Consider the following 24,558-nt stretch of genomic DNA (forward strand, 5'->3'; position numbering starts at 1 on the left):
AAAAAAAAAAAAAAAAAAAAATGCAAACAACATAGATAAACTGAAGTCTCCTTGAGCAACTTATTATCCCTTTCTATTTTCAGAGATAAGCATTATTTTAGTTTGATATAAATTACTTTTCAGACCTCTTTTTATGCATTTGCATATAAGTATACATTTGTGTATATTTCTACCGGCACACACATCCTTAGAAAATCCATGGTATTGATTTGTGGGTTTCCTCCACCAGTAGGCAGTATCACAGTGTTTGTATTGTTCTGCAACTTGCTTTTTTTTCCCGCTAAACAATAGGTCTTAGAAATTGCCCCGGCTGGGTGTGGTGGCTCACGCTTATAATCTCAGCACTTTGGGAGGCCAAGGCAAGTGGATCACCTGAGGCCAGGAGTTCAAGACCAGCCTGACCAATGTGGTGAAACCCAATCTCTACTAAAAATGCAAAAAATAGTCAGGTGTGGTGGCACGCACCTGTAATCCCAGCTACTTGGGAGGCTGAGACAGAATTGTTTGAACCTGGGAGACGGAGGTTGCAGTGAGCTGAGATCGCGCCACTATACTCCAGCCTGGGCAACAGAGCGAGACCATGTCTCAAAAAAAAAAAAAAAAAAAAAAAAAAAAGAAGAAAAAAGAAATCACCAATGTTAGCATCTCATTTTCAGTAGACCAAGTGTATGTAATCATGCCCCTACAGATAGGCAGTTTATTCGTACTGCCTGATCATTATAGCATTGTCAGTGCTGACCTTGAGGCCGGAGTTCAAGATCACCCTGGACAACATAGACCTTCATCTCTACACACACAATTTTTTAAATTAGCTGGACATGATGGTGAGCACCCATAGTCCCAGCTACCCGGAAGGTTGAATTGAGAGGATTCCTTGAGCTCAGGAGTTGGAGGCTTCAGTGAGCTATGATCCCACCACTGCACTTCAGCCTGGGCAACAGAGTAATACCCGGTCTTGAAAAAAAAAAAGCACTGATTATCCTTGGACCAGCTTACCTGGGCACACCTGGGTAGGAGATAGGAATGGCTGGGTCGGAAGTCAGTGCAGAAGAAGGTTCATAGCCACTGCCAGGTGGCTCTCAAAGGTGGCAGTACCTGCTTCTATTCCCCTCCTGGTGGTAACGTATTACTGGTGATTTCCAGCTCGGGCAGGGGTCACCCGAAATGAGCACTGCTACCCCGGTGAGCCACTGTTTTTGGTGGAAGTGTGTCTACCCTGGTTGCAGGGGCCACAAAAAAGTGGACCACCAGCAGCCAAAACCTTCTTCATCCTTGTTTGTAAACAAGAAAATGGAGGTTCCCATAGCCAGTCAGTGGTGAGCTGGAACCAGAGTCAGGGACGTGAATGTTAGTACAGGACTTTTTATACTGTCCTTATTAAAAACAAACAAACAAAAACCAGTTGCATTAATCCCACCTGTTGCCAATAAGGTTTGGCATGACTCTGTTCTGGGTTTGGGAAAAAAAGGTAATTTTGATCCTATGAAATACCACACCCTCTAATTCTGCAGTACTTTCCTCCCTGTTTTGTGGTTGATGCCACGGCATCCAGCCAGGAGGAGGTAATTTCTGTTGCTAATCTTCACTGAATGGGGACGGGCCCCTGTCAGTGGCTTAGGGGGTGGCAGAGTCGTTTGAGAGAAGCAGTGTCAGAGAACTGTGTATTGCAGACAGAGAACAGGGCACCTGTACACACACGCTTGGAAGTGTGGCCTGCTGAGTTCTCAATACTGTAGGCTCTCCTGACAGGTGGAGGTCGAAGGCTGTCCCTGCCATTTGTAGCAGCTGGAATATCAGCCGAGACTGTGGTGCTTTACGATATAGGGATTGGGCTGGGCGTGGTGGCTCATGCCTGTAATCCCAGCACTTTGGAAGGCCAAGGCAGGAGGATCACTTGAGCCCAGACGTTTGAGAACAGCCTGGGCAACATATCGAGGTCCTGTCTGTACAGAAATTTAAAAAATTAGGCATGGTGGCACACGCCTGTCATCCCAGCTATTTGGGAAGCTGAAGCAGGAGGATCACTTGAACCCAGGAGTTTGAGGCTGTGGTGAGCTATGATCACACCACTGCACTCCAGCCTGAGTGACAGAGCAAGACCCTGTCTCTTTAAGAAAAAAGTACAGGGGCTGGGTGCGGTGGCTCATGCCTGTAATCCCAGCACTTTGGGAGGCCGAGGCATGCAGATCACAAGGTCAAGAGATCAAGACCATCTGGCCAACATGATGAAACCCTGTCTCTACTAAAAGTACAATAAGTATTTTTAGTAGTAGCTGGGCGTGGTGACGTGCGCCTGTAGTCCCAGCTACTCAGGAGGCTGAGGCGGGAGAATCGCTTGAACCCAGGAGGCAGAGGTTGCAGTGAGCCGAGATCACGCCACTTCACTCCAGCCTGGTGACAGAGCCAGACTCCATCTAAAAAAAAAAAAAAGAACAGGAACCGAAATTCAGAAAAATGTTTTAGACGTACACATGTCTGCTGTGGAGTTATTTACAACAGGGAGCAATCAGTGACAAGCTTGAAGCCTAACAGTGGAGAGCAACAGGTGAATAATTAAGTCAATAAGAATAAAGTTCTACAGTAAATTATTATGTAACTATTAAAGCAGGATGCAAATAACTTGTAAATTTTATAGTTATCCGATATACTGCCTGTGCCAAAAAAATTTTAGTGATTTGTATACTGCTTCTTGGAGTATAATTTAGGATAATTTTTTTGGTGGAGAACTCAGTCATTTTTAGATTTTAAATGAGATCCAGCAGTTACATTTCCCAAAAAATATGTCCTACTGAGATCTTGCACATGCGCACAAAGATTCAGATAGGAAGATGTTCACTTCAGCACTGTTTGTACTAGGAAATGTTGGAGAGAATCCAAGCATTATTCAACTGGAGGTTAGACAAATACCTTAAGGTACATTTATATAATTGTGTATCTGGCAGTTCTGGAATGAAAGGAGGTCACTCAGCCAGTCTGCACATATGACATGGAAAGATGTCCAAGATCTTGCATTAAGAAAAGTCAGATGCGGCCGGGCGCGGTGGCTCAAGCCTGTAATCCCAGCACTTTGGGAGGCCGAGACGGGCGGATCACGAGGTCAGGAGATCGAGACCATCCTGGCTAACATGGTGAAACCCGTCTCTACTAAAAAATACAAAAACACTGGCCGGGCGAGGTGGCGGGCGCCTGTAGTCCCAGCTACTCAGGAGGCTGAGGCAGGAGAATGGCGTAAACCCGGGAGATGGAGCTTGCAGTGAGCTGAGATCCGGCCACTGCACTCTAGCTGGGCGACAGAGCGCCAGACTCCGTCTCAAAAAAAAAAAAAAGAAAGAAAGAAAAGTCAGATGCACAACAGAACATGTGGTGTGGTCCAATTGCTCTGTCTTTTTGTTTTTATATATATTTATTTATTTATTTAGATGGAATCTCACTGTGTTGCCCAGGCTGGAGTGCAGTTATGCGACCTTGGCTCACTGCAACCTACACCTCCTAGGTTCAAGCAATTCTCCTGCCTCAGCCTCCCAAGCAGCTAGGATTACAGGCTCATGCCACCATGCCCAGCTAATTTTTGTGTTTTTAGTAGTGACAGGGTTTTACCATGTTGGCCAAGCTGGCATCAAACTCCTGATTTCATGATCTGCCCGCCTCAGCCTCCCAAAGTGCTGGGATTACAGGTGTGAACCACCACGCCCGGCCTAAATTGCTCTTAAGTACGTGTTTATGTTCACAGAGACATAGGAAAAAATTTTGCAGAATGTCTACATCAACTGCCAACTGTGGTTTTCAGAGGAAGTGGATTAGGGAGGACTTCCGCTTTCTAATGCAGAGTTCTATAGTGCTTGCAGTTTTTATGTGATGTAGATCTTACTTTGGAATTAAAAAAAAAAAAAATCAAGATCACTAAATAAAGCACAAAGTCCCATTGACCCACTCTCCTGAAAGGAGGTAAATTATATTTTACAGTATGATACCAATCTTATTTAAAAATGCATGTAGGCTGGGCACGGTGGCTCATGCCTGTAATCCCAGCACTTTGGAAGGCCAAGGTGGGTGGATCACCTGAGGTTAGGAATTCAAAACTAGCCTGGCCAACATGGTGAAACCCTGTCTCTACTAAAAATACAAAAATTAGTCAAGCATGGTGGCTCATACCTGTAATCCCAGCTACTCAGAAGGCTGAGGCAGGAGAATTGCCTGAACCCAGGAGGTTGCAGTGAGCCAAGATCACACCACTGCACTCCAGCCTGGGTGACAGAGGGAGACTCCGTCTTGGAGGGGGATAAAAAAACAAACAAAACAAAACGAAACAGCATATCGAAGATCTGGAAAAGAATTAGTCCACAGCATTGACTATTGCTCCAATGGATGGTATGTGGTGGATTTGACTTTTCTTTGTCTTCTGTATTTTCCAGTTTTTAAATTAAGCCTAAATTAGCTACCAAAATAGAAGAACATAATTCCAGGCTTTATTTTTTGAACTTTGCAGCAGTAAAAAAGCCCCAGCAGCCTAGGCGCAGCAGCTCATGTCTGTAATCCTAGTGCCTTGGGAGGTTGAGGCAGGAGGATCACTTGAGGCCAGGAGTTCGAGACCAGCCTGGGCAACAAACATAGTGCGACCTCATCTCTGCAAAATAAAAATCAAAATTAAAAAATTAGCTGGGCATGGTGGCAGGTTAAGTGTAGTCCCAGCTACTCAAGAGGCTGAATAGGATCGCTTGAGCCCAGGAATTTTGAGGTTGCAGAGAGCTATGATTACACAACTGCCACGGAGCCTGGACAACAGAGAGAGACCTTGTCCCTATTTAAAAAACAAAACAAAACAAAAACCCGAAAACAAAAGAAAGCCCTAGAGAGAATGAGAGGCCTGGGCTGTATGTGTGTGTGTATTGGAAGGCCCAGCTCCCCTGCCTGAGCTGCTTCTATTTTGAGCAGGACCCAGTGAGGGGCTCAGGCTGGGGATGAGGTGAAGCCCTGTTTGGGCGGAGTCCTTGGGAAGCTGGACTGAGACAGAGTCTCGCTCTGTCACCCAGGCTGGAGTGCAGTGGCCTGATCTCCATTCGCTGCAACCTCCGCCTCCTGGTTCAAGCGATTCTCCTGCCTCAGCCTCCTGAATAGCTGGGATTACAGGCATGCACCCACCTTTTTTTTTTTTTTCAAGTAGAAATGGGATTTCACCATGTTGGCCAGGCTGGTCTCGAACTCCTGACTTCGGATGATTCATCCGCTTTAGCCTCCCAAAGAGCTGGGATTACAGGCGTGAGCCACCATGCCCGGCCACTCTCAATAGGTTGTGATAGATTTGGGAGTTCTTTTGGGTCATCACAATGATAGGGTGGTGGGCACTGCTGGCACAGAGTTAGGGAAGGCCGGGAATGCCAGCAACCCTGAAACAGGGCTATTCTGCATGATGAATTTTCCTGCATCCCACAGGACCTTGGCACAGCTCATAGGAATCGTTTCATAATTATCCGAGGACAGAGTTAAACCCTATGTTATATGTAAAGGCAGCATATCCTTTGGGAGGCTGAGGTGGGAGGATCGCTTGTGGCCAGAAGTTCAAGACCAGCCTGGGCAATATGGTGAGACCCCATCTCTACAGACAATTAAAACATTAACCGGGTATGGTGGCTCAGCCTGGAGTCCCAGCTATTCAGGAGGCTGAGGTGAGAGGATCACCTGAGCCATGATCATGCCACTTCACTCTGGCCTGGGTACAAGGTGAGACCCTGTCTCTTAAAAAAAAAAAAAAAAATGTAAAGGCAACATATCTTTGGCATGGTTCTAATATGCTCTGAGCTTAGAAATGTATGTTATCTGCAAATTACATATAGGCCAGTAAAATGGGGTGTTATACAATATTTATTATAAAAAGAGATCACTAGGTCTGGTAGGGGTAAGAATTTCCCCCCAAAATGCAGCCTTTTTTTTTTTTTTTTTTTTTTCCCCTGAGATAGGGTCTCCCTCTGTCACCCAAGCTGGAGTGCAATGGTGTAATCTTGGCTCACTACAACCTTTGCCTCCTGGGTTCAAGCAATTGTCCTCCCTCAGCCTCCTAAGTAGCTGGGATTACAAGCACGCACCACCATGCCCAGCTAATTTTTGTGTTTTTAGTAGAGACAAGGTTTCACCATGTTGGCCAGGCTGGTCTCAAACTCCTGACCTCAGGTGATCCATCTGCCTCGGCCTCCCAAAATGCTGGGATTATAGGCATAAGCCACCGCACCCAGCCTAGAAAAGTTTTATGCCCCCTGATGGTGTGTGAGGATACCCATTCCCTGATACCCAGGCCTACACAAGCTAAAATGTTTCATCTCATTAAAATAATTGCCAACCTGCTGTAATCTTAGCACTTTGGGAGGCTGAGGTGGGTGGATCACTTGAGGTCAAGAGTTTGACACCAGCCTGGCCAACATGATGAAGCCCCATCTCTACCAAAAAGTACAAAAATTAGCCAGGTGTAGTGGTGTGCACCTGTAAGTCCAGCTACTCAGGAGGCTGAGGTGGGAGAATCGCTTGAATCTGGGAGGCAGAGGTTGCAGTGAGCCGAGATTGCACCGCTGCACTCCAGCGGCGACAGAGTAAGACCCTGTCTCAAAAAAAAAAAGAGGCCAGGCACAGTGGCTCATGCCTGTAATTTCAGCACTTTGGGAGGCCAAGGTGCGGGGATCACTTGAGGTCAGGAGTTTGAGACCAGCCTGGCCAACGTGGTGAAATCTTGTCTCTATCCAAAATGCAAAAGGTAGCCAGGCGTGGTGGTGCGTGCCTATAATCCCAGCTACTTGGGAGGCTGAGGCATGAGAACCGCTTGAACCTGGGAGGTGGAGGTTGCAGTGAGCCAAGATCACGCCACCACACTCCAGCCTGGGTGATAGAGTGAGACTCTGTTTCTATATATATGTATGTTATTTTCTCTCTCTCTCTCTATCTATATATATAGTGTGTATGTATATATATTCTATATAATATATATATATTGTGTGTGTGTGTGTGTGTATGTATATAATGAAATGTTTGCCAACCTGAATGGGGGAATGGTGCCCTATTTTCATTCTCAACTCATTGATTCCAAGTGTTGTGTAGTTAAGATGTGCCATGTCTGCCGACAGGGAGGCTGTGCCTGTGAGTGCAGAGAAGCCCGAAAGGCTACTAGACAGGAGTATCTCTCTGTCCTGATACTGTCTGCCTCTCCAGAGGAATTAACAGAGCGGGAGGAGTCTGCACTGTCCCCAAAGTCCCTGACCTGGGCCTGATGTTCCTGCCTTCCCCTTTGCCTTCCACAGGAAGCCTGGAAGCACGCAATCGAGAAAGCCAAGCACATGCCCGACCCCTGGGCTGAGTTCCACCTAGAAGACATTGCCACCGAACGTGCTACTCGACACAGGTCAGCAGCTTGTGCGGGGTCTCGAAGAGTCCTGGGGGCTACACGTCCAGCTTCTGCTCCCAATCAGTGAGGCCTAAGTACTCTTGGGGGTCAGGGGAAGGGAGTAATCATAACAGCAGCTAATACTGGAGTGCTAATGCGTGCTTAAGGCCCGGTGCATTGCTTCACTGAATCCTTCCCGTGGTTCTCACAAGGTACCTATTAGACAGGCTAGATTGAGCTAGTTTTTTAAAATTGTTCCAGATCTCTGGCCGGGTGTGGTGCCTCTCACCTGTAACCCCAGCACTTTGGGAGGCTGAGATGGGCAGATCACTTGAGGTCAGGAGTTCAAGACCAGCCTGGCCAACATGGTGAAACCCCATCTCTACCAAAAATACAAAAATTAGCCATAGCCAAGCGTGGTGGCTGGCGCCTGTAATCCCAGCTACTCAGGAGGCTGAGGCAGGAGAATCGCTTGAACCCGGGAAGTGGAGGTTGCAGTGACTGATACAGCACTGCTGTGCTCCAGGCTGGGCATCAGAGTAACACTCCATCTCAAAAATAAAGTAAAATTGTTGCAAATCTCTAAAACATTTTCCAATATATTGATTGAAGAAAGTCCACTTATAAGTAGACTCACGCACTTCAAACCCATGTCATTCAAGCGTCAACTGTACTTGCCCCGGGCCGGTGCCAACTATGCAGTTCTGGAGAGCTTTCCTCCCTCTGAGCCTAGGGGAGGTTAACCTGCCAGGCCTCTGCTTGTTTTTCCTGGTGGAGGCATCAGACTCTGGGAAACCTGTTCTCACCGAGGGTGGGGTGTTCTGGAGTCTGCCCTGGCTGAGAGGTGCGCCAAGGGAAGCCTCCAACTAGAGCTAAGAACACCGCAGCCCGGAGGGAGGTTTCAAACTTTAGGAATCCATTGAGCCGAGGAGATTTCCGCCAGGCAAACTTGTGTGAGGCCTGGCCAGGCCCAGGGGCTGATTTACTCTGGGAAAGGAGAGATGAAAATGTTCCCAGAACCCTCTCCAAGCTCTCTCTGCCTTAGGTATGCACCTATCTGTGGCAAAAACACACTTTATTTCACCTACTGTATCCTTACAATACAGAATGCTTCTGTGAGCTCAAAATGTGTGGGAGTTTCTCCCTGCCCACAAGCAAGCAATCAAATCTGCAGTGGATACCAGCAGATGTACCTCTAATTCTCTTCCTCTAATTGAAGGAATTAGAGGAGTTTTGAATTGGGTATCCTATGATGCAATTCGACTCTGACACCATCTACCTGAAGATAGCATCAGATCCCACAGGTTGAAGGCTCAGTCCTCCAAGACCGTCCGCGACTTTCACTGCTGATCGCAAGCCCCAAGTGGTTTCACCTGTGCTTCTGACGCGCTATAAATCAGGGTTCCCATGACCCCCCCTCCTTGAGTTTGATTAACTTGCTGGAGCAGCTCACAGAACTCAGGGAAACACTCATATTTACTGGTTTATTATAAAGGATGTTACAAAGGGTACAGAAGAAGACTGGGCATGGTGGCTCATGCCTGTAATCCCAGCACTTTGGGAGGCAGAGGTGAGTGGATCACTTAAGATCAGGAGTTTGAGACCAGCCTGACCAACATGGTGAAACCCTGTCTCTTCTAAAAATACAAAAATTTAGCTAGGCATGGTCGTGGGCGCCTGTAATCCCAGCTACTGAGGAGGCTGAGGCAGGAGACTTGCTTGACTCCTGGGAGACAGAGGTTGCAGTGAGCTGAGATCGCGCCACTGTACTCCAGCCTGGGTGACAGAGTGAGACTCAGTCTCAAAAAAAAAAAAAAAAGACATCACTTTGGAGATTCCAAGGACTTTCAGAGTTGCATGCCAGGAAATGGAGTCTAAAACAAAATATATGTTTACCATCACACAACCTGGTATTGGTGCTCAGAAAATGATACCCCAAAGTGAAGGCTTCAGAAACAGCCTTTCTTTGACCTTCTCCTGCCCTCCTGTCTCTCACTCCTCATTGTCCCCTTAAGAAGCCATAGAAACTAGAATTGGCCGCGTGCGATGGCTCACGCCTGTAATCCCAGCACTTTGGGAGGCTGAGGTGGGCAGATCACGAGATCAGGAGTTCGAGACCAGCCTGGCTAATGTGGTGAAACCCTGTCTCTACTAAAAATACAAAAATTAGTCGGGCATGGTGGCACGCGCCTGTAATCCCAGCTACTTGGGAGGCTGAGGCAGGAGAATCGCTTGAACTCAGGAGACAGAGGTTGCAATGAGCTGAGTTTGCCCTACTGTGCTGCAGCCTGGGCGACAGAGTGAGACTCCATCTCAAAAAAAAAAAAACAAGAATTGCCTCTCCCCACTACTGGTCATAGAAACTAGAACCCCTTTTCCCCAAAGCCAGCCATAAAGCTTAAAAATATTACTCTAGGCCAGGTGCAGTGGCTCACGCCTGTAATCCCAGCACTTTGGGAGGCCGAGGCAGGTGGATCACTTGAGGCCAGGAGTTCAAGATCAGCCTGGCCAACATGGTGAAACCCCTTCTCTACAAAAATACAAAAAAAAAAAAAAATTAGCCAGGTATGGTAGCAGGCACATCTGTAATCCCAGCTACTCGGAAGTCTTGAAGCAGGAGAATTGCTTGAACCCAAGAAGCGGAGTTTGCGGTGAGCCAAGATTGCTCCACTGTACTCCAGCCTGGGTGACGGGGAGATTCTGTGTCCAAAAAAAAAAAAAAAAAAAAAAATTCTCTAACCTTACACGAACTTTCTGTGCAATAGCTGGCCATAAATAAATATGGAATGAGACCGTCATTCCACAGGGGTCCTACCCCATACCCAAGAAAAGCAAATGCTATAACAGAGCAGCCAAGAAGAATCGGAACAAGCCTTGCTGGCCCACTCAGTCTGTTACCATTAGCTCATCTCCTTTTTGCCCAATCACATTGCTCCACGCCATCCCTGCTTCACTGAACCTCCGCATAAAATTGAATCAGTTCCTCTGTATCTTTGAGTCTTCAGTCTGAAGGCTTCCATGTCACATAAAACTGGGCTGTTGTCCATGACCCTTATGATGGGAAGGAAAGAGATCACTCCTTTCTACCCCTACACCTGCAGCCCTTCTCCTGTCTAGACTCAGAGATGGAAGGAACCCTTACCCGCCACTGTGTGTGGCTGTTACTTCTCAGGAGATGTGCCCAGCTGCCTGGCAAGATTGAGGGCACCACCACCACCTTCCCTCCCTGGGCCATGCCGTTCATTACAGAGACCAGTTATGATCAGGATATTATTTATTCAGTCATTCATCCACCTTGTGTACTTATTTTTATTTTTATTTTTTATTTATTGAGACAGAATCTCGCTCTGTCACCCAGGCTGGAGTGCAATGGCGCGATCTCGGCTCACTGCAACCTCCGCCTCCTGGGTTCAAGCGATTCTCCTGCCTGAGCCTCCTGAGTAGCTGGGATTACAGGCATGCGCCACCACGCGTGGCTAATTATATTTTTAGTAGAGACGCAGTTTCACCATGTTGGTCAGGGTGGTCTCGAACTCCTAAACTCGTGATCCACTTGCCCCAGTCTCCCAAAGTGCTGGGAATACAGGCGTGAGCCACCACGCCCAGCCATGTGTATTTATTAAGCATCCATACACACCAGGTCCTGGATGACCAAGACAGACATGGGTCTGCTTTTGTGGGATTACAGTCCATTGGGGGCCCCAGATGCAGAACAAGCCAGTAAGCAGCACAGCAATGAGAGCTGGGGATATGGAAATGGAGGACATGGTAGAGAAGGAGCAGTGGGTTTGAGGAAAGGATTGTAGACCAGCGTGTTGGGACTTGGGAGGGAGGGACAATGTTTCCAACCCAACCCAGAAGGTTGGGTGGGCTGTGAGCCAAGGTGGAGAGTGGGTTGGTTCTGAGGCCCATGGGGAGCCCAGAAGGGTCTTTGGCCTTTAGCCAGTGAGGAACAGGACTGTGTGATGGACACTGTGCCCTGGGGTGGGTGGGTCTCTGCAGGTACAACGCTGTCACCGGGGAATGGCTGGATGATGAAGTTCTGATCAAGATGGCGTCTCAGGTGAGCAGGGCCTTGAACCCCGTGGGCACAGGGCTGAGCAAAGACTTTCTGCAGCTGACTTTGGTCTGTGCGCCCTTCTCTGCCACCCCCACTTTATTTAATTTTTGTAACTTCAGAGGATTCTATGTTATTATTTATTTATTGGTTGCAACCAGCATGTTTTTTTTTTTTTTTTTTGAGGCAGGGTCTCTATCACCCAGGAGCACAGTGGCACGATCACAGGTCACTGCAGCCTTGACCTCCTGGGCTCAAGCCATCCTCCAACCTTAGCCTCCCAAGTAGCTGGGACCACACCACCATGCCTGGCTAATTTTTTAAATTTTTTATAGAGACATGGGTTTCACTATGCTGCCCAGGCTGGTCTCAAACTCCTGGACTCAAATGATCCTCCTGCCTCGGCCTCCCAAAGTGCTGGGATTATAGGCATGAGCCACCACACCAGGCCACAGCCAACCTTTTGAAGGAAAAAAAAAGATAAAAGACTAGAAAATAGAGTATTTCCTGCATATTGAGGTTAGGATTGCTTTGTGAAGCTTTGTTTTAGTGTAATATACAATATACACAGAAAAGTGTACAGCTTGCTGAGTTGTCACAAAATGAGCACACTGCCTTACCAGCAGCCCATATCAACAAACAGAAGGCAACCAGCCTGCCCAAGCCCCTCTCAGTCACTCCCCCCATACCCACAGGGTAAGCACCACTCTGAATCCTATCACCCTGGATTACTTTTGCCTATTTTTTTTTTACTTCAAATAAGTGGGGGCATAAAACAGGTATTCTTTTTTGGAGACGGGGTCTTGCTCTGCTGCCCAGGCTGGGGTAGAGTGGTGCATGATCTTGGCTTACTGCAGCCTTGAACTCCAGGGCTCAAGCAATTCTCCCACCTCAGCCTCCTGAGTAGCTGGGACTACAGGTGTGCACCGTCATACCCAGTCAATTTTTAAATTCTTTTTTTTTTTTTTTTTTTGAGACAGAGTTTTGCTCTTGTTGCCCAGGCTGAAGTGCAGTGGTGTGATCTTGGCTCACTGCAACCTCTGCCTCCTGGGTTCAGGCAGTTCTCCTGCCTCAGCCTCCCGAGTAGCTAGGATTACAGGCATGCACCACCACACCCAGCTAATTTTTGTATTTTTAGTAGAGACGGGGTTTCTCCATATTGGTCAGGCTGGCCTCGAACTCCCAACCTCAGGTGATCCACCCACCTCAGCCTCCCAAAGTGCTGGGATTATAGGCATGAGCCACTGTGCCCAGCCTTAAAATTTTTGTAGAGAGGGAGGTCTTGTGATGTTGCCCAGGCTGGTCTTGAACTCCTGGCCTCAAGCGATCCTCCTGCCTCAGCCTCCCAAAATTCTGGGATTACAGGCATAAGCCACTGTTCCTGGCACTGCAGGTGTTCTTTTGGTCAACATTTTGCGTTGGTTTTCATTGCTGCATGGTATTTCGTTGAAGGAATCGACCTGGTTGATTTTTCCAGTATATTGTTGCTGGACACGTAGGTTGTCTCCACTTTTTTTATTCTGAAGTCTGGGCTGTGAAAATGTCCTCTGAGATGCACTGTCCCTCCCCCAACATCCTGCCCCCGTGCGTTCTTCCCCTCAGCTGGGATGGAGGAATGGGGGGTCCTTGTCATCTCGGCAGCCTCTGGGTTGGAAGGCCTCTATGGCTTTGGTGCTGAGACATAGGAGGGAGATCCCCGGGAATTTCAGGATTGAGAAGAGGCCCAGGGCACCCATTTGATGGTTGGCATGCAAGGGGAGCACCTCCTGTCTTAGGGTCCCTTTTGGGTGGGGCATGGGAACTGATAACACTCTATGTGGTGTCTTTCAGCCCTTCGGCCGAGGAGCAATGAGGGAGTGCTTCCGGACGTAAGTGACTCAGCCTGACTCTTGGGGCCCTGCCCAGAGTCCCCCCAGGCTCCTCAGAGCTGAGGCATTAGGAGGACATTTGCAGCCAAGGAATGGAGCCAGGGTCGCCTCTGCCTTCTTGTAGCCCAGGTTCCTCTCCATCTGGTCTCCCTCGGGCCACACGCTGGGCCTGGCTATGAAGATGGGCTCAGAGGGAATAGGGAGCACCCTGCCCTGGTGTTGAGAGGTCAAGGGAAATGGGATAGGAGACCTTTAACAGTGACCTTTAATCCCCCCATTCCAATTCTTTGAAGATGCAGAGGGGTGGGGAAGTCCTTCCTAGTTCCTGCATTTTGTTCCTGCCGCCAGTCACCCATCCAGGTCAGACAGGGTCTTGCTGTCCTGAGGACCAGGGCTGTGTCCCTGGTGAACCCCAGAGTACCCAGGTAGGCCCCCTGCTGCCTCTCCCCACAGGAAGAAGCTCTCCACCTTCCTGCACGCCCAGCAGTGGAAGGGAGCCTCCAACTACGTGGCGAAGCGCTACATAGAGCCCGTAGACCGGGATGTGTACTTTGAGGACGTGCGTCTACAGATGGAGGCCAAGCTCTGGGGAGAAGAGTATAACCGGCACAAGCCCCCCAAGCAGGTGCGTGGCCCTCCTACCTGCCCCCTTTCCATGCCGGGGCAGCTGTGCACAGTGTCTGGGAAAGAGGGCCATGGTGGGTCCCTCTTTCAACTTCTTTTTTTTTTTTTTTGAGATGAAGTCTTGCTCTGTCACCCACCACCACCACCAAAGCTGGAGTGCAGTGGTGTGATCTCGGCTCACTGCAACCTCCATCTCCTGGGTTCAAGCGATTCTCCTGCCTCAGCCACCCAAGTAGCTGGGATTACAGGTTCCTGCCACCACGCCCGGCTAATTTTTGTATTTTTAGTAGAGATGGGATTTCACCATGTTGGCCAGGCTGGTCTTGAACTCCTGACCTCAAGCGATCTGCCTGCCTCGGCCTCCCAAAGTGCTGGGATTACACGTGTGAGTCACCATACCTGGCCTCTTTCACCTTCTTAATAGTAGCTAATAACAACCACTGTTTACTGAGTATGATGAACCAAGTCATTTATTTTATTTTATTTTATTTTTTGAGACAGGATCTTTCTTTGTTGCCCAGGCCAGAGTGCAGTGGCGTGATGACAGCTCACTGCAGCCTCAACCTCCTGGACTCAAACAATCCTCCTAGCTCCACCTCCTGAGTAGCTGGGACTACAGGGGCATGCAACCATGCCTAGCTAATTTTTGTATTTTCTGTAGAGAAAGGGTTTTGCCATGTTGCCCAGGCTGGTCTCAAACTCCTGGCCTCAAGCAAGAAAGGGTTTTGCCATGTTGCCCAGGCTGGTCTCAAACTCCTGGCCTCAAGCAGCCTCCCAAAGGGCTGGGATTACAGGCGTGAGCCATTGCTCCTGTTCCAAAGTAATTTATTCCTAAAAACAGAGCTCTGAGGTTGGAACGTTTTTATCCTCAATTACAGATGGGATCTATTAGTCAGGATTTTGTTTGCAAATGACAGAAACCCACTCAAACTGCTTAATCCAAAAGATAATTCATTGTCTTATGTAACTGAAAAATAATGCTGGCCACAGGCATGGCTGGATTCAGGATTAAAGTGAGGTTGTCAGAATCTTCCTCCATCTCTGATCTGGATGTTCTTCTGGGTTGGCGTCATTCTCAGGCAGCTTCTGCACTTGTGGTAGCACTCTGGCCCCCAGCAGGCCCAAGTTCTTGTTAGAATGACAAAACTTATTTTCCCAGAAGTTCCAATAAAAGCCCCAGAGCTGGGTTTCATTGGCTCTGATTAGGTCAGATCCCTATTGCTGAACCAATCACACACAGTGGCCAACGGGTGGGAATATGCAGACTGGGCACACCCTAGCCATGTGCCTGCCCTTAGAGCTAGGAATGTAGGTGTTCCACCGAGACCACAGGGACTGAGACTGGAAAAGGTGAGATTCCCAAGAAAAAGCAGAAGAAAAAGCTGGTAATGTATATTAGTCTGTTTTCACACTGCTGATAGAGACATATCCAAGACTGGGTAATTTATAAAAGAAAAAGAGGTTTAATGGACTCACAGTTCCACATGACTGGGGAGGACTCACAATCATGGTGGAAGGCAAAAGGCACATCTTACCTGGTGGCAGACAAGAGAGACTGAGGACCAAGCAAAAGGGGTTTCCCCTTATAAAACCATCAGATCTTGTGAGACTTACTCACTGTTGTGAGAGCAGTATGGAGGAACCACCCCCATGACTCAATTATCTCCTACCAGCTCCCTCCCACAACACATGGGAATTATGGGAGGTACAATTCAAAATGAGCTTTGGGTGGGGACACAGCCAGACCGTATCAGATTGGATACTATGTCCGCTCTTTGGGGACTCCGGGCTCAAAGAGGCTAAATGACTTGCCCAACCAGAGCTGGAGCCAGGGCTCCAATGCAGGCTTTTCAACCCCCTGCTAGGTTGGCACCTTCATTTGAGTCCTTAGGGTGATGAGTGACTGAGACCAAGCAGAATTCCCTGTTGCCTTTGAGCATTTGAGGAAGGATCCATGCCTCTGCCCTGCATACGCCCACAGCTCAGATCTCCCACAGCCTGAGCATCTACTACATACAAGGCACAGTCTTCTGGGTGTGCAGGATTTATTGAGCACCTGCTGTTTGTAGGGCCCTTGATGAAGCATACTTGGGGAAGGTGCAAGAAGCCACAGTCCCCACCTTGGGGGGCTCTGGCTTCCTCTGCAATTCGCGGCCCTCCAGCCTGGCCTCCTTTCTCTTCCTCCACAAGCTTGTTCCTGCCCCAAAACCTTGGCCCTGGCTGTGGGCTTGGCTGGCATCTTGTGTCACCGTGATGCTTGCATGTCTAGCTGCTTGTAGTTCAGGTCTCAGATCCTGTGTCACCTCAGCCAGCCCATCTCAGACCACCCTAAGAAGCGGTCCCTCTACCCCAGTCACCTCTGCCACATCATTCTGGATTTTTTTTTTTTCTGTTCTTTGGAGCAGTTAGTGTGCCATTCATGTAGTTAATATTTTAGGTGCTTCTCTCCCCTAAAGGCAGAGATTTTATTTCATCTTGTTCACTGCTGTCTCCTAGCGCCTAGGTGTCCAGTAAATAATAATGCGGTAGGCCGGGCGCAGTGGCTCATGCCTGTAATCCCAGCACTTTGGGAGGCTGAGATGGGCGGCTCACCTGAGGTCAGGAGTTTGAGACTAGCCTGGCCAACATGGTGAAACCCCCATTTCTATTAAAAATACAAAATTAGCTGGGCGTGGTGGTGCATGCCTGTAATCCCAGCTACTTGGGAGGCTGAGGCAGGAGAATCACTTGAACATGAGAGGCAGAGGCTGCAGTGAGCCGAGATTGGGCCACTGCACTCCAGCTTGGGTGACAGAGCAAGACTCTATCCCCAAATAGTTGTTGTAGTAGTAGTAGTAGTAGTAGTAGTAGTAGTAGTAGTAGTAGTAGTAGTAGTAATGTGGTTGACTTAAGGGAGGGAGAAGGACGTGGTTGAGGAGGTGCTGGCTGTCCACTGTGGCTGTGCCACTGCCCCTTGCCCAGGGAGCCCTCTGGCCCAGCAGGTGGCCCTGTTCTAAGTTTCCTTGTAGGAATGGAACCAGCCTTTGGGGCGGAACCCTCTGAGAACCGCCCCTCCTTGCCTTCCCCTCAGGCTGGTTCTCAGAACCAACTGAGTCCTCGTTTGGGGCAAGTTCTCACCTCTCAGATCAGGACCCCTTCGGCCTCTGCAGCTATTGTCTGCATGTCTGGTGACCCACTCTCTGTGGATGGTCTTTTCCTTGGGAAACCTGGACCTAATCCTCCCAGGAAGTGGCATTGAGGGGGACATGGGGACCAAGGATGAGTCCTTGTGCAACAGAGCAAGAGGTGCAAGCTAGAGTCCCTAATCTCCCCTACTCCACTTTATAAACCATATGTACTATTTGTACATTTTCTTCTGTGTACAAAATTAAACATAGACTTTGTAAAAAAAAAAAAAATCAGCAAGGAATGTCAAAGTTCCCTATAATTTCCCATTGCAGGGAGAAAACTGTTTAGTGGGTGGTTTATATTTCTGCTGTTTAGAGGTTGGTTTATATTTCTCTAGAATTGTAGCTCCTGATAAAAATAAAATGAGTGGCCAGGCGCAGTGGCTCACACCTGTAATCTCAGTACTTTGGGAGGCCCGGGGTGTGGATCACTTGAGGTCAGGAGTTCAAGACCAGCCTGGCCAACATGGTAAAACCCATCTCTACTAAAAATACAAAAATTAGCCAGGCATGGTGGCGGGTGCCTGTAGTCCCAGCTACTCGAGAGGCTGAGGCAGAGGAATTGCTTGAACCCAGGAAGCAGAGGTTGCAGTGAGCCAAGATTGTGCTACTGCACTCTAGCCTGGACAACAGAGTGAGACTCTGTCTCAATAAAATAAAAAATAAAAGCAAACATTGCCTGGCTTCTTTTTGCATCAATAACTTTAATTTACAGACTGAGTCTAAGACCCTGTTTATGCAGGTAAGGAAACTGAGGCACAGAGAGGTAAAATTCAGAAATGTGCCCAAATTCGCAGTATTACAGTAAGGCATAGTCTAAGTTGCTTAGCAAACAGACCCAAAATATGTGCAGACATGAAATGGTTTCTTTTTCACTTGTGTGGAGGTCTTGCATTGGGGGGTGGCTTGGGGCAGGCTGGTGCCTCATCTCCTTGAAGCCATCTAGAGACCTGGTTCCTTTGGTCTTTTTTCTCTGCCATCCCCTCAGGGGTTTGCCGTGGACCGCATAATCAGTTCTGGCTCCCAAGCAGAGTCCACCTTACAGGGCAGGCTGGAGTTACATCATCACAATGCTCACTTCCCATTGGCCGGGCACAGTCATGTGCAAGGGAAGCTTAGTAATATCATTCCTAGTGGGTGGCTGTGTACCCTTTTAAAACTCACAGGAAAACAGAGCTGAGCACAGTGGCTGCAGCTTGTGATCCTAATACTCTGGGAGGATGCTGGAAGGCAAGAGGATTGCTTGAGGCCAGTTCAAGACCAGTCTAGGCAGCATAGTGAGACCTCGTCTCTATAAAAAAAAATGTAGATATGAGCCACGTGTAGTGACACACGCCTGTAGTCCTAGCTTCTTGGGAGGCTGAGGTGGGAGGATCACTTGAGCCCAGAAGTTCGAGGCTATAATGAGCCATGATTATGACACTGCACTCCAGCCTGGGCAACAGAGTGAGACCCTGTCTCTAAAATAAATTTTTTTTTTTTTTCCAGGCAGAGTCTCACCCAGGCTGGAGTGCAGTGACGTGATCTTGGCTCACTGTAACTTCCACCTCCTGGGTTAAAGTGATTCTTCTGCCTCAACACCCTGAGTAGCTGGGATTACAGGCACATGCAAGCACGCCCAGCTAGTTTTTAATTTTTATTTTATTTATTTATTTATTTATTTTTGAGACGGAGTTTTGCTCTTGTTGCCCAGGACTGGAGTACAGTGGTGCAATCTTGACTCACTGCAACTTCCACCTCCCAGGTTCAAGCAATCCTCCTGCCTCAGCCTCCCAAGAAGCTGGGATTACAGGCATGTGCCACCATGCCCGGCTAATTTTGTATTTTTGGTAGAGACAGGGTTTCACCATGTTGGCCACAGTTGGTGTCAAACTCCTGGCCTCAGGTGATCCGCCCACCTCAGCCTCCCAAAGTGCTGGGATTACAGGTGTGAGCTACAACACCCAGCCTTAATTTTTGTATTTTTAGTAGAGGCAGGATTTCACCATGTTGACCAGGTTGTTCTCGAACTCCTAACCTCAAGTGATTCACCTGCCTCGGCTTCCCAAAGTGCTGGGATTACAGATGTAAGCCACCGTGCCCAGCCTAAAAATATATATTTTTTAATTAAAAAAAAAATGAAAGGAAAAGAGGAGATTAGATTCTGGGCATCACCAGGAGCTCCGGCAATAGAGAGCTAGTAAGTGATGGAGCCATGATCTGAGCCCAGGCAGGCCAGTTCCTCTCAGCACTCCCCTTGCCGTTTCTCAGAGGAGGTGCGCCTGGGCCCTCCCACCTGAGCCCACTCCCCATCCCACCAGGTGGACATCATGCAGATGTGCATCATCGAGCTGAAGGACAGACCAGGCAAGCCCCTCTTCCACCTGGAGCACTACATCGAGGGCAAGTACATCAAGTACAATTCCAACTCTGGCTTTGTCCGTGATGACAACATCCGCCTGACGCCGCAGGTGAGGCCTGGGCTCACCATCACCCTCTGCCCACCACAGCCCTTGGGGTGAGATCCTGGCCAGGCTCAGCCCCTAAAGAGGAAGGTCCCTGTGGGCTTGGAGTCTCACCCCCAGAGAAGCCTCTTGGAGCATTCAGAAGGAGACTCTGTAACGAGACACCCGTCACCCCATGATAGCTTCTGTCACCTAAGATGGCCACAGGACCTGCAGCTCAAGGTCCCTGCCCAACTGAAGAGGCCTTTTTCCTTTGTCTTTTCCTCTATATAACTCCTTGCAGAGAAAGCCCCTCAGCATGGACAGAGGCGTGGCCAGTGCCTACACAGCCCTCAGCCTGTCTCTTGACATCTCATTTTCCTTCCTGTCCCCCGTAGGCCTTCAGTCACTTCACGTTTGAGCGTTCCGGCCATCAGCTGATAGTGGTGGACATCCAAGGAGTTGGGGATCTCTACACTGACCCACAGATCCACACAGAGACAGGCACTGACTTTGGAGACGGCAACCTAGGTAGGTGGGGAAAGCCAGGCTGTTTCCGCAGAAACCACGCTCCCTGCTAAAACCTCTGAGCTCTTTGTACAGCCCAGGAAACAGGCTGAGACATTGTATGCGCTTTTTCAAGATCATGGAGACGGGAGCCTGGATGTCTGATGCCTCCCAGCTTGGCACGTTTTATACCTGCCCTGGCCATGTGTATGAGGCCCACCACTGCCTGTCCCCGTCACAGAGCAAAGCAACACTCCAGGCACCCCCGCTCTGTCCACAGGTGTCCGTGGGATGGCGCTCTTCTTCTACTCTCATGCCTGCAACCGGATTTGCGAGAGCATGGGCCTTGCTCCCTTTGACCTCTCACCCCGGGAGAGGGACGCGGTGAATCAGAACACCAAGCTGCTGGTGGGTGCCCAGTATGATCCTGCTTGGCCTGGCAGGCCCTTCTGCTACCCGCAAAGCAAGCCCTGCTCCCCTGTGTAGTGACAGCCAGGTCAAGCAGTGCTTAACTGACGAATACCGGGCTGGAAGCATCTGTCCCACCCATGCCCCAGCCCGTCCTCTCCAGCTCAGTGCACAAAGCCCTCCTGAGTGTCCTTACAATCAAGCAGCTGGTATCTGCTTAGGTTGGGCCCATTTTTTTTACCAGAGTGAGGGGAACAGGCACGTGGAGATAGTGAGAAGGTGTGTGGTGTGTGTGTGTTTGTGTGATGTATTGACAAATGACTGAACGAGTCTTAGACCTGGCTCTCCAGGCACCTCACCAAGATAACTCCCATCCCTCCCGTTGCTACTTGGACCAGAGACAAGAGAATGCTGCAAAGACCAGCTTGGGATGCTGGACATAGAGTGGGATGCTTTCTCCAGCTCTGGGCTGTGGAATGTGGTCAGTGCTTTAGGGGATGCTGGCAGGTCCTCTGAGCCTCTGTTCCAGATGCCCCTTCTTGGCCTTAGGTTTAATCCCCTACTGCTTTTTTGTTTTTTAAGACAATGTATCAGCTACTAAACAGGCATGTTTAGGAGCTATGGATGAAGGGGTTTCAGGGCTAGAGGGAACAACAGGAAGAGCCCTTTATTTCCCAGAGGGTGCATGCGTGACATGAGTATCCCTGTTAATGTCCCCAGCAATCAGCCAAGACCATCTTGAGAGGAACAGAGGAAAAATGTGGGAGCCCCCGAGTAAGGACCCTCTCTGGGAGCCGGCCACCCCTGCTCCGTCCCCTTTCAGAGAACTCTGGAGATGAGAACATGAGCGATGTGACCTTCGACTCTCTCCCTTCTTCCCCATCTTCGGCCACACCACACAGCCAGAAGCTAGACCACCTTCGTGAGTGACAGTTCGGTCCTTAGTCACTGTGATTGGAGGGGACAGGTAGAGCAGAACTAAACCGGCTTTCATTTATGTTAGAAAAATCAGACATGCTAATCAAAAAGGTTCATGGCCGCAGTGATTTTATAGGTGAGTTTCATTGAGTGAACTTCCAAAACAGATCATCCAAATGCTATAAAAACAACCCCTATTGTAGGAAACAAAGTAACTTTTATCAGTGTGTTTTATGAAACCAGCAAAACTCATATAATAAATTTGACATACCAAAAAAGAAAATTATATCCCAACCTTATTTAAAATTTTTGTGTATATAGAGAGAACAACAACAAAAAAATCTAAATAGATATTAACAAATAAAAATAGTACTATGTTAAAGGTTCACCTGTCACAGTTAAATAGGTATTTCACAGGAATCTGAGGATTGTTCAATGTTAGAAAAGCTATGAACGTGATACTAATGGGTCAAAGGAGAAAAACAGGATCGTTATTTCTGACGCTGAAAGAATGGAGTTTGCTGATGATTCAGACGAGAGTTTGTAGGAAAGGACAGAGGCAAGACTGACCCCAGGGTGTTGGCCTAAAGAGATGGAAGTCATGTATTCAGGGAAAGTGTAAGCGGAAGGAGGCTCAGAGCAGGAGAGCAAGATTTTATTATTTAGTTTTTTAATTTTTCTCATTTTGATACCTTTGGAAGAGAGAAAGATTTTAGTATCAAACATTAAAGAAGCCCTTTACATGTTTCCACTGGAAGGTCTTCAGAATAGTCTGGAACAGGAGTCAACAGACTTTTTTGAAAGGCCAGAGAGTAAATATTTTAAGCTTTGCAGCTCATTCAGTCTCTGTATTTGGAGCATGAAAGCTACCATAAAAAATACTTAAATGAGTGGACGTGGCTGTGTTGCAATAAAACTCCATAGATGGTGAAATTTAATTTTGTCATCCATTTAAAATGTAAACACTGCTCTTACAAACAGTGCCTGTTATAAAACAGGCAGACAGATTTGGCTGTAGAGGACAGGAGAGAGAGATAGGGAACCCCAGGAGATGGTTGGTGTTTTTTTGTTTTTGTTTTTTGTTTTTGAGACAGAGTGTCGCTCTGTCACCCAGGCTGGAATGTGGTGGCATGATCTTGGCTCACTGCAACCTCCACCTCCTGAGTTCGAACGGTTCTCCTGCCTCAGCCTCCTGAGTAGCTGGGACTACAGGTGCATGCCATCACACCCAGCTAATTTTTGTATTTTTAGTAGAGATGGAGTTTCACTATGTTGGCCAGATTGGTCTCAAACTCCTGACCTCAGGTGATCCACCTGCCTCAGCCTCCCAAAGTTCTGGGATTACAGGCGTAAGGCACCACCCTCAGCTGGAGATGGTTGGTTTTGAAGCTGTCCAAGGCCCACTTCTTGAGCCCCAGATATTCAAATGTCTTTTCTTCCTTCACAACTGCATCTTATTGAGGACCAAGCGGTGGCCAGGCACATATGCTGAAAAACACATTACAAGGATAATTGCATTGTGACAACCCTGAAGACACACATAGGTGACACCACTTGGCCAGAATCACGTAGCTGGCAAACAGTAGACTTAGAATAAGTTCTCAAGGAAGAACTTTAACCTCCAGGTGCTGATAACATTCTCCTTTTTTCTGCCTTTCTTTAAAGCTTAAAAAAAAAAATGGCTTGGTGGCAGGTATGGGTTGCCCTAGGCCATGGGTTGGTCTTAATGCATGTTCCAGTAGTGGAACCAGGACATGATGTCTGTTTTTCCCTGCCCAGATTGGCCAGTGTTCAGTGACCTCGATAACATGGCATCCAGAGACCATGATCATCTAGACAACCACCGGGTGAGTGTGAAGGGAGGGAGGCTGCAGGCTTCAGACCCCGGCAGGGATAGGAGAAGTGGATTCACTCCCAGAGTGAATCTTCAGCTTTCAAGGTGGGCAGCCCAGTCCAGGCACTGCCAGGAAGGCATAGAATGGGGGAATAAGGGAGGATGCAGATGAATGTCAGCCTCCGGCCCAAGGCTGAGCTTTCCTCTGAGAAAAGGTGGGTCCCTTGCAGTTCCCAGAGATGGTTAGGGAAGAGGGACTCCCAGTCAGCAACAATGCAATCTTGTAGTAAATGCTAGGCTCAGCCCCAGGTTTGGTTTGACCCCACATGTGTTGGTTGTCCTATAGAGCCCCCATACTGGGTCTTAGATGTGTAACACACAGCACAGTAAGCCACGTGTTCTAGCTCTTCACACCTAGCTCTCCCGTTAGATAAACAGAACATTTCCTGCAGCTTTGGGTTGACTTGGTGGTAAGAAACTGAGGGCATCTTATTTGCATTCTCACAAATGTATATTATGGCAAATTATAATACTGTCTATGCTTGTGTGTGTGTTTGAAATATTTCTTAGTAAAATTGGCCAGGCATGGTAGCTCATGCCTATAATCCCAGCAGATTGGGAGACCAAGGTGGGCAGATCACTTGAGCCCAAGAGTTTGAAACTAGCCTGGGCAATATGACAAGACCCCCATCTCTACAAAAAAATATAAAAATTAGCCAGGCATGGTGGCACTTACCTGTAGTCCCAGCTACTCAGGAGGCTGAGGTAGGAGGATCTCTTGAACCTGGGAGGCAGAGGCTGCAGTAAGCCATCATCACACCACTGCACTCCAGCCTGGGTGACAGAGTGAGATCTTGTCTTTAAAAAAAAAAAATTACTTTTTAGTAGAGGCTGGGCACAGTGGCTCACGCCTGTAATCCCAGCACTTTGGGAGGCCGAAGCAGGTGGATCACTTGAGATCAGGAATTTGAAGACCAGCCTGACCAATATGGCAAAACCCCATCTCTACTAAAAATACAAAAATTAACCGTGTACTACAGGCAGGCGCCTGTAATCCCAGCTACTCAGGAGGCTGAGACAGGAGAATTTCTAGAACCCAGGAGGTGGAGGTTGCCATGAGCAGAGATCGCACCACTGCACTCCAACCTGGGCAACAGAGCAAGACTCAGTCTCAAAAAAAAAAAAAAAAAAAAAAATACTTCTTAGTAGAAGCTGGGTGTGGTGGCTCACACCTGTAATCCCAGCTACTTGGGAGGCTGAGGCAAGAGAATTGCTTGAACCTGGGAGGTGGAGGTTGCAGTGAGCCGAGATCCCACCACTGCACTCCAGCCTGGGCAACAAGTGAGACCCTGCCCCACCCCCCACCCCCCAACACACACACACACAAAA

At 48.4% G+C, this 24,558-nt stretch overlaps 1 protein-coding gene across 1 annotated transcript in view; it reads left to right on the forward strand.

The window, feature by feature from the left end:
* The window catches only part of EEF2K (eukaryotic elongation factor 2 kinase), an 82,349-nt gene that overhangs the window by 34,653 nt on the left and 23,138 nt on the right, over nt 1–24,558 (forward strand). Inside the window, exons 3-11 of the mRNA XM_017850340.1 lie at nt 7,281–7,381; nt 11,366–11,426; nt 13,251–13,288; nt 13,742–13,913; nt 19,380–19,529; nt 19,901–20,033; nt 20,290–20,417; nt 21,138–21,339; nt 23,115–23,182. Of these exons, the coding sequence (XP_017705829.1) occupies nt 7,281–7,381; nt 11,366–11,426; nt 13,251–13,288; nt 13,742–13,913; nt 19,380–19,529; nt 19,901–20,033; nt 20,290–20,417; nt 21,138–21,339; nt 23,115–23,182 (1,053 nt within the window). The remainder of the gene's footprint in view (nt 1–7,280; nt 7,382–11,365; nt 11,427–13,250; nt 13,289–13,741; nt 13,914–19,379; nt 19,530–19,900; nt 20,034–20,289; nt 20,418–21,137; nt 21,340–23,114; nt 23,183–24,558) is intronic.

The sequence above is a fragment of the Rhinopithecus bieti genome, unplaced genomic scaffold, assembly GCF_001698545.2.
Source record: "Rhinopithecus bieti isolate Rb0 unplaced genomic scaffold, ASM169854v2 scaffold_1918, whole genome shotgun sequence".
Lineage (NCBI taxonomy): Eukaryota > Metazoa > Chordata > Mammalia > Primates > Cercopithecidae > Rhinopithecus > Rhinopithecus bieti.